The sequence below is a fragment of the Salvelinus alpinus genome, chromosome 26, assembly GCF_045679555.1.
Source record: "Salvelinus alpinus chromosome 26, SLU_Salpinus.1, whole genome shotgun sequence".
NCBI lineage: Eukaryota > Metazoa > Chordata > Actinopteri > Salmoniformes > Salmonidae > Salvelinus > Salvelinus alpinus.
The window spans coordinates 13678746-13691242 of record NC_092111.1 but is presented as its reverse complement, the minus strand read 5'-3'; the positions used below and the strand labels follow the sequence as shown (position 1 = coordinate 13691242).

General features: G+C 39.6%; 2 protein-coding genes across 3 annotated transcripts; one reads left to right on the top strand and one right to left on the bottom strand.

Moving 5' to 3' along the window:
• Positions 1-1316: 1316 nt before the first annotated feature.
• LOC139554745 (protein JTB-like) lies at positions 1317-5556 on the top strand. 2 transcript variants are annotated; one of them, XM_071367840.1, is made up of 6 exons: positions 1317-1477; positions 2568-2755; positions 2844-2884; positions 3224-3309; positions 3816-3892; positions 4216-5556. In XM_071367840.1, the coding sequence occupies exons 2-6, from the start codon at positions 2658-2660 to the stop codon at positions 4370-4372; spliced, it is 459 nt and encodes a 152-aa protein (XP_071223941.1). In that variant the 5' UTR covers positions 1317-1477; positions 2568-2657; the 3' UTR covers positions 4373-5556. The 2 variants fall into 2 exon arrangements, with proteins under 2 accessions (XP_071223941.1, XP_071223940.1); XM_071367839.1 differs by having other exon boundaries at positions 1345-1477; positions 3813-3892.
• A 4715-nt stretch (positions 5557-10271) lies between these two features.
• LOC139554746 (cocaine- and amphetamine-regulated transcript protein-like) lies at positions 10272-12048 on the bottom strand. The gene is made up of 3 exons (XM_071367841.1): positions 11747-12048; positions 10796-10885; positions 10272-10570 (listed from the first exon to the last, which is right to left on the bottom strand). Exons 1-3 carry the CDS (start codon positions 11891-11893, stop codon positions 10463-10465), a joined length of 345 nt encoding a protein of 114 aa, XP_071223942.1. The 5' UTR covers positions 11894-12048; the 3' UTR covers positions 10272-10462.
• Between the last annotated feature and the right edge of the window lie 449 nt (positions 12049-12497).

Below are 12497 nucleotides of genomic sequence, written 5' to 3'. Positions count from 1 at the left end.
GTATGTTATGTTGTGAATTTGAACATGAAATATGTGTCTATTGTAGATTATTCTGACGTTTTTTGTACGATGTATCCAATGATTAATGAAAACTTGCTATGTCCTCATTGAGGTTTTACAGACGTGCTCAATACGCCTTATTTATACACTTTTGTAATATTTATGAAATGCATATTGTTATATTTGGTAGCACTTATTTGTTTTTCCTTTGCCTCCAACCCCCTTCGATGTGTAGAACGGATGTGGGTGGGGCCAGGTCTACATAAGGGTGCAAATTTTTAAAAAATCACAAAAGCTCTGACGAAGGCCGTGAGGCCGATACGTAAGCTTATTAAATATTGGTGATACTATCAAGAGCAGTGTGCGGTTTCCTTTTTCCTTCATCTTGTTCAATTGTTGCCATGCACCTGCAAATAAGATTGCTCAGATGTGCGAGTGCCTTTTGAATTATGAATATTTACATTTACATTACATTTAAGTCATTTAGCTGACGCTCTTATCCAGAGCGACTTACAAATTGGAAAGTTCATACATATTCATCCTGGTCCCCCCGTGGGGATTGAACCCACAACCCTGGCGTTGCAAGCACCATGCTCTACCAACTGAGCCACACGGGACCAATAGACACAGCCATGGTCTACCAGTATATATAATGTAATAACAGTATTGGAGACACAGTGTACCTGTATCTCCAATAATCTGCTGTACCCACTTATGTATCACCCTTACAAAAAAATATGGCAGTTTTGAAACTGCAGTTAAAAGTGCAGTAACTGCTGTCAACTGTGGTATTTTGGACGCAGTAATTGCAGAATAACTGCAGTTGAACAGCAGTTATGCTGCACTGTAACACACTGCAAAATTACTGCAGTAAAAAAAATGGTTATTTTGGAAGCAGTATTTGAAGCATACTGGAGTTACACTGTACTCTAAATAGAGTTATACTACATTGTACTGCAGTTATACTGCACCCCGACAGCAATCTTTTTTTTCATAAGGGCAGGTATTGGGTACATGCATTGGCTACGGCCAAGTGGAAATGAAGTAGGAAATGAAAATGAAGCCTACATTTGATCTGACATGATCAAATATCAAGTTAGATAATACAGAGCAATATTATACATAAGGCCAATGTATGCCCAAAATATACCTTTGAATGAAATTGTAATAGAGTAGTTAGTCATCATCTGGGCAGACCGGGCCCCTAGTCATTTCAGTTATCCAACATCATTTGTCATATAAATTGTTTTCCAGTTCTTTCACTAACAGCAGACCTAGACACAGGTTATTAAAGGCCTGCTTTCAAGACAAGTGTTAGGGGGCGCTGTCGGTACTGGGACCGGGTGCAACGCATTTGATGACGTACGTATTCATCAGCGTTTACAACATGACTCAAAATGGCTGTGCTCTTCTCCACTAGACGGCTACTCGGGAACTGAAAGAAAAAGCAACCTCATCACACCAACAATTTGTTCAGGTTTGTTTTTCAACTAATAGTATCGTAATCTAACTATACATTTTTATGTTCAATTCTTTCAGCATGTGTATGAGAAGGGCTTTTGGTGAGTATGCTGGCTAGCCATCTTCTCACTATATAACGTTAACTGTTACTAGCTAACTTATAGTAGTAAACCTAGCGAGACTAACTTGGAACAAAATATCCAGCTGCTAATGATCTTGTTTGGTATGTCATGTAGCTAACGTGTTGGTTAGTTAGTGCCTAAACGAAGTTATGATAGTGCTACTAGCTAGTTATTATATCATTATTACTTTCACGTTGTCAAAAAAAGAGAACCCAGCTTACTATTAACGTTACCTAGCTAGGTAAGTAACTTAGCTTAGTTTCGTGATGCATACATTGGCCAGGCGTTTTATGTTCAATTCTTTCAGCATTTGTATAAGAAGGGCTTTTGATGAGTACCGTATGCCATCTTCTCACTATATAACTGATAATAGCTAAGTAACTTTTCTTAGCTAGCGTTGTAACTGTTTCAAGCTGTTAGTTAGTCAGCTAGCGTTAGTTGGCCACAACTGCACTCCCTAAAAGCTACCCGCGTTATCTGCTTTGCTCACAACGTTAAGGAGCTGCCTAATATCGCTATTGGAAAGATGAGATCAAGGTTGAAGTCCAGTTGACTGTTGAAATATTTACTGCATTGTCTCATTCACTGGTGAGTTAAGATATTAATTGCTGGATAAACCACACCTGGCTAATGTATTCTTCATGAAGTCGGTTACAGCTGTTTAGCAGACCTTCCCCACAGAAGTAACGTTAGGTGTCCACAGTCGACCTACACTGGATCTGTTGGGGGGGGGGGCGTTTTAAATGACTGGAAGACAGAGGTATGAGGTCCAGCTCTAGACACAGTTGAACTTGAACCAGCACGCTTCAACTGGACATGTAATGAGATTAACAGTGGCAACTAGATAAGCTTCTTTGACCTCTTTCAAACAGTGTCTTAGTGGTTGCTAATTGTAAATGGGATAAAGAGGTGTTTAGTTGTTGAACATGAGCAATCGCCCTTGCCCATTGTTTGTCTCTTAGTGGTCATTTGATTGTGTGACAGGTTTCAGCCAGTTTGGACCATAGAGGATAAATCCACTATGACAAGCTTCCAGCCTTGGTTGTAATTGTGGCGCACATCTCACACACCTGCATGGGGAGGATGGAGAGCGATTGCAGAATCCCCATGTTGTGCTTGAGGCCCAGAGTCCTGGCTTTGCATGCACTCTTCTGGGGTTTGGTGTCTCTCAGGTGAGTGTACTGGTGTTGTACTTTTTGCTGATAATGCTTTATGCTCTGCATTGCTTCAGAGCTTAACTCTCATTACTGTCTCTTTCAGAGTGTTTGGTGCAGCTCTGCTGAGTGAGGAGAAGACCACAGGTACTATACTTTTATCTGTATTTAAGAATGAGTTGGAGAACTTGAGTACAGGATTGATGTGGTGCTGCAAACACAAATGAGTGCTCATACATTGTTAGTATAGCAAGTTAGCAACACGTTTCACGGAGAAGCAAATGTTTGCACGTGGGGCTGATATGTGCATCTACTATTTGCAACATATATCAATGTTCCAGTATAAGCTCCAGTTTGCTTGACTCCTGTCAGGATTTTTTTTTTAAGTGTTCCTCTGTTCGTGTCATTAAGCACAATTTCTGTCAAAACTATTCCCAGCCCTTTTCAGATACTGATTCAAGGCTTTTTGTTTTGCCTGTCTTCTAGTGGCCAGGCCGGTAACCACCCCCTGTTGGCAGATGGAGGAGTTTGTGGTTGCGGTGGAATGCTCCCGGTGCACCGCTTTCCAGTCGGTGAGATCTCTCTCTTTGTCCATCTCCCTCCCCACACTTCTGCTGACTTTTCCTTTCGTCCGCCAATAGTTCTCTGCTTAATAGATAGTTTATTGTTGGGAGATGTGAATGTATGCCATTTAATGTAGTCATGGTTTATGCCACCTCACAGTCCAAATGGTTGCTTATGACAGTGGACTTCAAGTTGCAACAAGGCGTTTTAACTGTAAGCTATAGAGATACTTAGATACTCTTATCTGATTTTAAAGTGGACAGGTTTTAAGATAGCTCAGTGAAAGAGAATACTGGCTGGTATTGTAATCTGGTTTAGGATGCTTCCCAGCCAAAATCGAACCTTCTCTCCAACTTTTCTGTTGGACTTGTAAATTCGGTGTAAACCCATTAAATTGCCTTGCACCTTCCACCAACGCATTACTGTAATTAAAACATTGTTTTGTGTTTGTTGATGCATCATTTGACAGTTGGTAGACTAGGCACCCTTAACCATCCTGTCCTCACTCTAGAAGTCATGGGCAGCATGTACTCAGACGGGATACGTGGAGAGGATCAACTGCACCAAGTCTAATAAAGATGAGTACAAGAGGTGAGTCCCTACAGCTGCTATTGACATTTCTTTGTGATCGTTGCTGTGATGCCGAGCGATCTCTTGATTTGACAGGTTGGATCCAGATCTTGTGTGAATTGGATGTAATTAACCTGAGTAAACAGTTGACTAATAATAAAAAGTACGCTATGAAGCACTTTTTCATCATAGATTACAGGAGACAAATTCAAATGTTTAGACTATTACACAGACTGATTTTAAGTTTGAATGAAGATGTATTTATGAGTTTTACATATCAGAAATACTATTCAGTCAAGCTAATATTTCCATAATAAAGACACTTGTTTCCCTCCTGAGCATAGCTGCCGCTCTACCCTGATGGAGGAACACCTTTTCTGGAAGTTTGAGGGAGCCATGTTGGGCCTTACCATACTGTTCGCCCTCGTAGTGGTCGCTAGGCAACGTTCGCTGGACCGGCTTGCCTCCGAGAAAGTCCGCAGGCAAATCGAGTCCATCTAGCACGGTACACCGGAGTGAAGAGACTAGTAGACCTCAACATAGTCGCTCAGCTCATTTCAAACTCTTAAGAATGAACAGAGACACCGAATTTCAACAGCATGGAGGTCTGGAGAACGGTATATCTGACAATGGGCCAGGCATACTGGAAAACAGTTTCTACATTTTGTTGTTGAAGAAATGAAAATGAAATCAAGATTGACAATGAAACTCCAGCCCTAATTATAACCCGCCAAAGCACAAATGATGAACAGTGTCTGGCGTTTTGTCAATGGAATTAATATCCCTAAAGGTAATGGCTCTTCTGAGCAGTAAACTTGCGGTACTTTGATCTAGACAAAGTCTGTGAAATTGATGAACGTTGGGAACTGGCTACATTCTAAGTAGCAGACAATTGATGGATTCGTTCAAGCCACATACATGGTTCTTTAATTACGTTTGAAATTATAATTTTTTGCCTGTATACAGAATTGTCTGACAAATGCCAAACAAGTTTCTGGCACATGTTTCTGTTCTCTGAGAGAACCAAGAATATAATATAGTGTCAAATGCCCTGTCTCACTTGGAAACATGGACTAATAACTAGGTCTGTGACTCGAATGGATCTAGAATCGGTCTTATTGGGGCATAAATAAGAATTTGTTCTTAACTAACTTGCCTAGTTAAATAAAGGTAACTTTTTTTTCTTTTTAAGAAAAAAATATGGGATGGGTTTGCATAGTGTTACCGTGTACTGGAGTATAAGTTTCATGCTGCAATGCTGTTTTCACCTTCGTGGGTTTCATATTTCCAAGGTTCAGTATTGGTGTTCTGCCGAAAGTCTACAATCACTATGTTGTGAAATCTTGTGTGTTTGGAGATTCCATTCCAGACATGGTTCTAAATGCAAACACTAACATTTGACTACTAGTGTTTTTGATAGGCTATAGAGTTTCCAATATACACGACACACATTCATTTAAAAACTGTTGGATTTCCACTGATTGTGACTCACTTTTTTTTTTTACTCCTTTTAATGTTGGTCTCTGAGCTTAGTGATTGCCAAGATTTTCCAGATGTGTTCAAACTAATGATTTTATCATATTTTTACATTTGAACTGTAAATAATGTATTTTTAGGAAAGGTGTAAGATGTTTTCAAATGTCAGCAGCTAACAGATTACAAAATAAATGGGGGGGAAAATCTGAGTTTTTGTTGTAATTAAGTCCACTTTTCAGGGATATAATATACAACACAAGTTGAATATGAAAAAGGTGCTTCCCAGAGTCAACTTGGACCGCAGTATTCGTATCAATACACTTTGATGTACTAGGAAAGCATTCATTGTATTTTTCACTTGAAAATGTGCAGTTTTGTTATCAATACAGTTTGAGGGAGACAAAACAGCACAATTGACATGAGCTCCATCTTTGACAGAACAGTACTTGCCCACGTTGGAATTGCACTAAAAGAGAAAAGTAAATGACAACGTTGATTTTGTTTGTGAGCGATTGCACTAACCAAACAAGGGCACTGAAGTTGGTGTGGGTTTACAAGTAACCGCTAGATGTTGCTCTAGTACCACAGAATCAAACTGAAGGAAACTAGAGAAACTTGGGGCCCTACTCAAAGCTGGTAGGCCTAACTGGGATATCCCAGAAACCTGGTCAAAGGTTTTGATTGGGCCCTTAGTTTATAAAATACAAAAATTAGGAAAGTGGACCGGGTTAGGCTACTAAAAACAATTTGTCCAACTGCATATTTACAAAAAAATAAAACGTTTTAATACAAAACAGCGCAACAAAAAAGCAGCTCTAGGAAGCATATAAGATAGGCCTAAACCTGTGGTTAGTTACAGACCATAATGCACAATAATTGTGATTCGTATTCTGCGTAACGTTATACGTTGACATACTCCAGGAATGCGGTTGAACGTCTTTCTCAAAACTAAGGAAGACCATTCCCTCGGAAGCTGTCCCCTATCTTGGAACTAGAATAGAAGAGTGAAAATGACAGCTACATTGGGGCCGAGACCATAATACAAATCATCATACTCCTCTTACCATTAAACAATTATACTAGACAATTGATTCGTAGCATTAAGTTAGTCTGTTAGCCGTATCAAATGACTATGCTGTTTGAATCATAGCCAGGATACCTAACCTCATTTACGCTCGCGTGAGTCAAGCGTTTCCAACAACGGGACGTCTGCTAATCTTGCCTCTACTCCAACAGACAGAAACACATCAGAAACGATACGGTGAAATTCGTCAGTGTAATTTCCACATTGGTCAGACAGTTGCGCAGCTGATCTGTACACGCCACGCGATTCACAACGCGCGAGAACTATCAAAGGTGCTGAGCGGATTTCCGGTCAAATGGTGAGTCGTTTGACTCCGTTGTCCCCAAATGATATTTTGTCTCTACGTCGATTACTGACACATAGCACCCTGCCGAAAATACTGTCCTCGATGCACAGTAATCTTTCCTGTTTCTTAACGGATTTAATGAGCACATCAGGTGCAATTACACTTTGACAGGTTGACACAGGCTGTAGGCCTGGGCGTTTAGCTCAAATTAACCAAACATGGTTTATATCCACAAGAAAAGGACAAACATTGCCTATTAGCTAATCACACAATTTCATTTTTGTTAATCTACAGTGCCTTAAAGTATTCCCACCCCTTGACATTTTCCACATGTTACATTTAGATTCACTGGCCTACACACAATACCCCATAATGTGAAAGTGGAATAATTTTTTTCGAAATGTTTACAAATGAATGAAATCTGAAATGGCTTGAGTCAATAAGTAATCAACCCTTTTGTTATGGCAAGCCTAAATAAATTCAGGAGTAAAAATTGCTTAACAAGTCATAATGATTTGCATGGAATCACTGTGTGCAATAAATAGTGTATTGTTTTTATCACTATCCAATCATTTCTGGGTAACAACCTTACTAGCTAGGTTTCCATCCAGTTGGTGACATTTTCATGCCAATAGTGAAAATAATCTGCTTAAAAACAATATGCGCATTTTCCCACCGTGTTTTTCCATCTAATTTACTTGTTGCGGATAAAAGCATGATGCGGTAGTGGACATAAAAATTACTTTTGCGTTAAATTCCCACATTTTAAATGGGTTTCCATCATATTTTAAACTCTACTGTTGGTTTTGGCACAATACATTTTGCGTTATATAGTATATGTGCCCACCCTGGTCTTGGCACGTACGCTCAAGCCAACAGCTTGCAGATATAGCCTACTACATGATGAGATTATTATGGACAAAAGCGCTAGAATAATTTTTATTTGTCAAACGGCAGTCAAGCATCTATCCTCATGTCACCAAAATAAGACCCTCCGTTTCGATTGTTGTTCACTGCCACTCCCAATCTTCAAGTCTTTCTGCAGATGTTCAACTCTGAGGCAAGTTCTCATCAAGGATTTGCTTTTATTTGGCTCCATTCATTGTTCCCTCTATCCTTACCAGTCTCCCAGACCTTGCTGCTGTAAAGCATCCACCTAGAATTATGCTGCCACCCCCATGCTTCACGTAGGGATTGTGTTTGATGGGTGATGAGCTGTGCCTGGTTTTCTCCAGACATAGAGATTTGCATTCAGGCCAAAGAGTTACATTTTTGTATCATCAGACCGCAGAATCTTTTGCTTCATGCTCTTGAGTCTTTCACATCTTTTTGCAAACTCCAGAAGTGCTGTCATGTCTTTTTCTCAGGTGTGGCTTCTATCTGGCCACTCTCCCATGAAGCCCAGATTGGTGAAGTGCTGTAGAGACTGATGTCCTTCTGGCAGGTTCTGCAGTCTCAGCCAAGGAACTCTGTAATTCTGTCTGAGTTCTTTGTCACCTCCCTGACCAAGGTCCTTCTTTCCCGGTTGCTCAATTTGGTCAGACGGCCAGCTCTAGGCAGATTCTGGGTAGTTTCATATTTTTTCAATTTCCCACTGTGGAGACCACTGTGTGCTTGGAAACTTTCAACAATCTACAAATTGTTTTATACCGTTCCCCAGATACTGTATATGCCTCATCACAATTATATCTCGGAGCTCTACGGATAGTTAATTGGACTTCATGGTATAGTTTCTGCTCTGACATGCAATGTTAGCTTTCGGACCTTATATATACAGGTGTGTTCATTTTTAAATCATGTCCAAACAATTGAATTGGTCACAGATGGACTCCAATCAAGTTGTAGTGGCATCTCAAGGATGATAAATGGAAACAGGATGCACCTGGGCTCAATTTGGAGTGTCATACTGGTGTAAATTATATATATCTGTATTTCATTTTCAATACATTTGCAAAAATGTCAAACACGTTTTCATTTTGTCATTATGGGGTATTGTGTGTAGATAGGTGAGATAAAAAACTGTCACACCCTGATCTGTTTCACCTGTCTTGTGCTTGTCTCCACCCCCCACCAGGTGTCTCCCATTTCCCACATTATCCCCTGTGTATTTATACCTGCGTTTACTGTTTGTCTGTTGCCAGTTTGTCTTGTTAGGTCTTACCAGTGTGGTTCCAGTTTTTCCTGTTCTCAAGTATTTGTTATCTAGTCTTCCCGGTTCTGTCATTTCTGCCTGTCCTAACCCTGAGCCTGCCTTCCTGCCTGACTCTGACCTGCCCCTTTGACAAATCTCTGCCTGCCCTGCCTGCCCCTTTGTTATAATAAATATTCTGAGAATCGAACTATCCCCCTCTTGTGTCTGCATCTGGGTCATATACTGAGTCGTGATAAAAACATCTATTTAATCCATTTTTAATTCAGGCTCTAACACAAAACAAATTGAGGGGTATGAATACCTTCTGAAGGCACTGTATTTTATTTTCATAAAAAGGTTTGAAGGAAACATGGTTTCTGTGATTGTTTTCAATTAAAATGGTCAAAAATAAACAAAAATAACTTCTTAGAAAAAAGGTATTTCTCTAGCAGGATTTTGGCCAGAGTGGTCTGAGAGTGGAAGGGAAAACTGAAAACTAGCTGTTATTGGTAGAGAGGTTTGGAACTCTCTTTCTTATTGGTCTATCCGCCAAAACTCCATCCCACCAAAACAGGCAGACATTTCAGTTGGTCTTTTCAAACAGCTCTTACACTTAAAGGGCATTATCATAATTTTAACAATTTCACAGTATTATTCCAATCTTATAGTGTGGAACTAGATATATAAAATACAGAAAAAAATCACATTTTTGAAGACACCTGGCCTTTATTATCTGAAATCTGCTGGTTGAGAAGGCCATAGGTCATCTTCATATCTCACACATTATTACATTATTTTCATATTATCTCAGCCAAAAGGTCAGACAGGTTGATATAAACTATTGGTGGTAGAAATGTGCATCATATAATTTTTGTATATACACTGGCCCATTAACCACTGACTGAGACAGACTCCAAATCCATCTGGTATTAAAGATCACCACTTGTCCATCCAGGTCAACTCAATTCTTGAGAGCTTGATTCATATTTGATTGGAAGTCTTATGATGGTAGCACAATTAGTCATAGGCCTAGTCATTATGGAGCGAAGACATCTGCAGCAAGACAGCAGTGACTGCATCTCTCGGCAAGATTAAGGCCTAGGATCTATTGCATCAATGTAAAATTACTTCCAAACGTGCAGTTATCACCTTGGTCTTTTATTCATGAACTAAAATGTGTTCAAAATTCCGACCTAAAAATGTAGGCCTAATAAAAAGAGCATTTTAGACAGCATTTCTGATGGATGAAACTTAATCCAATTTTTCGATTTTCAATGTCATTATAAGCAACCCATTTGGAGTTTAACCTAAACTGATTTAAATGTAGCTGTAGGGCTACAAATGCAATAGGAAAATAGTAAGTTAACTTTTTTTTAAATGGGTCATCAAAAGGCTAGTACTCTACAATGCAAGAGGACGCATGTAGCTTTATGAAGACGTTTTAATAAACAAAGAAATACATTTACTTATACTTCGAGAAGACAAAGGAACTCAAGACAAAGTCATACATGCAGACTGACATTTACATTGGTAATGGCATACGTGCATGGGAGTATCACAAGCCTGGGTTTCGGGAAATGTTGTGCGTCTGAGGGTATAGGTATGTGACCAGGGTCAGTAACAACGCAGGAAAAATGTGTTGCACGCGGTGCCTCGCAGACAGTCACAAAGCCTTCCAATGCGCGGCCCGTGCTTCATAGCGCACCGCTCTCCAACATCACACTGTATATATGAGAGAAGAGAGAGATGACCTAAATTCGTTAGGTCCTACTTGCACATTTCTGTTCCCAAATCAAAGCATCTTCAATGTAACAGACAACTTCTCATAGCACCATGGGCTATGCTGGCTCTCCAAATAAATGGCTCTGGTACAACCTGTTGCGTTTTGGAAATGAGAGATATGAGGTAGATGTGAAAAAACAAAGGTTCTTGACTTAATTTACTTACCCGTGGAATGAGACTTGCTTTTTTCTCCACTGATAGACCTATCCTGTTGTCTTGCTGTACGCCTTCCAGAAGCCTCTCGAGCGCATCAGCCTGAAAAAAAGTCCCCAATAAAGATTATTAGAACCATCTTCATTATCAGACCAAATAAATATTGCATGTCATCGATTTTTCGACATTAGCTTGAAGTTGGGACGATAGAATCGGCTACTTTACATTGGGAAAGAATGGGCACAAATGTATCATGTAGATCTGCGATTCTCAACTGGTGGGTCATGACCCACATTTGGGTCGAGTGAAGTTTTGAATGGGTCATTGGAGTAAAAAAACATTTAAAAAAAAATATTTTATGAAAGAATACTACAGTCTGAAGTTAAACGACTTCAATTCAAGTGTGTAGAAATTATAATGAACGTAATTTTTTAAATAATGTAATCTCTGAAAATAATTATTCAATCACAGTATTTTCAATATAGAGCAGCACTATTTTGGTTGATTTTGTGGTCTCAAACCAGCGAGTTTACTAACATTCTTCATCAAGAATATGGGCCAAATTTTATTATTGACAATGAAAGAGGTGGGAATGTTGTTCCCTTGTCATATAATTGCTACATTTAATATCAATATAAGATAAAAAATAGTTTTCCAGGTTGTATTTTGCCGATGCTTTTTCTTTATGCGAATATTGGGCCACGATTGAGACAACCTGGTTCAATGTGGGTACCTAGGCAAAACCAGTTGAGAACCACTGATGTAGATAACATATAGCCTACATAGCTAATTTGAATAAGTAAGGTTAAAGTAGACTATCAAAGAATAGTCACACATCAGTTGATGGTAAAAAAAAAAAGATCAAACTTGAACAAGTTCTGGATTGGTTTGAATCGAAACAAACTGCTTTATACTAAAATCCTCAAAAAGGACAAAACCAAGTAAATTAGTAAAGTGACTTACCAAATCTCTGGTGACATATCCCAGTGGAAATTGTTCCTCTTGTGAAGAGAGTCTGTTGTCATCTGACATCTGCCCCAGGCAAACAACACTGAAGACAGACAGACAGACGCCCAGGTAGAAGAGTGCTCGGACCCTGATGCTGTCCATGGTGCTCAAAATCTTGCGCTTGAACTAAGAGAATGCGAAACAAGTCGAATTTCAGCTAATTTCTCTTGGCAACTATCCGTGTCTTTGGTATTATTCTCTCCCTTTCTATTTCACAGCTCAGGTCCTCACTCTTTCTTCTCATGGGTACTGCACTTGCTTCTGTTGTTGCTTGGAAACTTTTGTTGGCTATTTATACAGAACCAGCCCCGTGCTGCTCCGGTTTTGTTCAAGCGTCATCACCGTCGTCTCCTCAGACTTTTTTTTGCATGGATTGGGTGAGATGGGTATCTCGGTCAATGATATTAAACATTCACGCGACACCAAGGAATTCATCGACCAGGGTGAAACTTTAGGAGCCTATCCATATATTACCATGATGTTTATATTGTGCCTCCAAAGTTGCAGTCTGGCCTCAGACTAGACGTAACATAGTACATGTAAATCTGTGACGCTCAAATTAGTATGATATGTTACTTTGTTATAGTTACATAAGACAGAAGGTTACTTATGCTAAAATGAAAAGAGGGAGGTTGGTCAGGGAGGATGGACGCCATATAACGCAAACGTCTAGCAACCCAAAGGTTGCGTGTTCAAATCCCATCAC

Excerpts from the sequence above, each read along its gene's own strand:
- LOC139554745 (XM_071367839.1), top strand. The coding sequence starts at position 2,658 with ATGGGGAGGATGGAGAGCGATTGCAGAATCCCCATGTTGTGCTTGAGG. Across the intron at positions 3,310-3,812 it reads GGTGCACCGCTTTCCAGTCG|AAGTCATGGGCAGCATGTAC; the intron begins GTGAGATCTCTC and ends TCCTCACTCTAG. Across the intron at positions 3,893-4,215 it reads AATAAAGATGAGTACAAGAG|CTGCCGCTCTACCCTGATGG; the intron begins GTGAGTCCCTAC and ends TCCTGAGCATAG.
- LOC139554746 (XM_071367841.1), bottom strand. The coding sequence starts at position 11,893 with ATGGACAGCATCAGGGTCCGAGCACTCTTCTACCTGGGCGTCTGTCTG. Across the intron at positions 10,886-11,746 it reads GATATGTCACCAGAGATTTG|GCTGATGCGCTCGAGAGGCT; the intron begins GTAAGTCACTTT and ends ACTTTTTTTCAG. Across the intron at positions 10,571-10,795 it reads AAGCAAGTCTCATTCCACGG|TGTGATGTTGGAGAGCGGTG; the intron begins GTAAGTAAATTA and ends TCATATATACAG.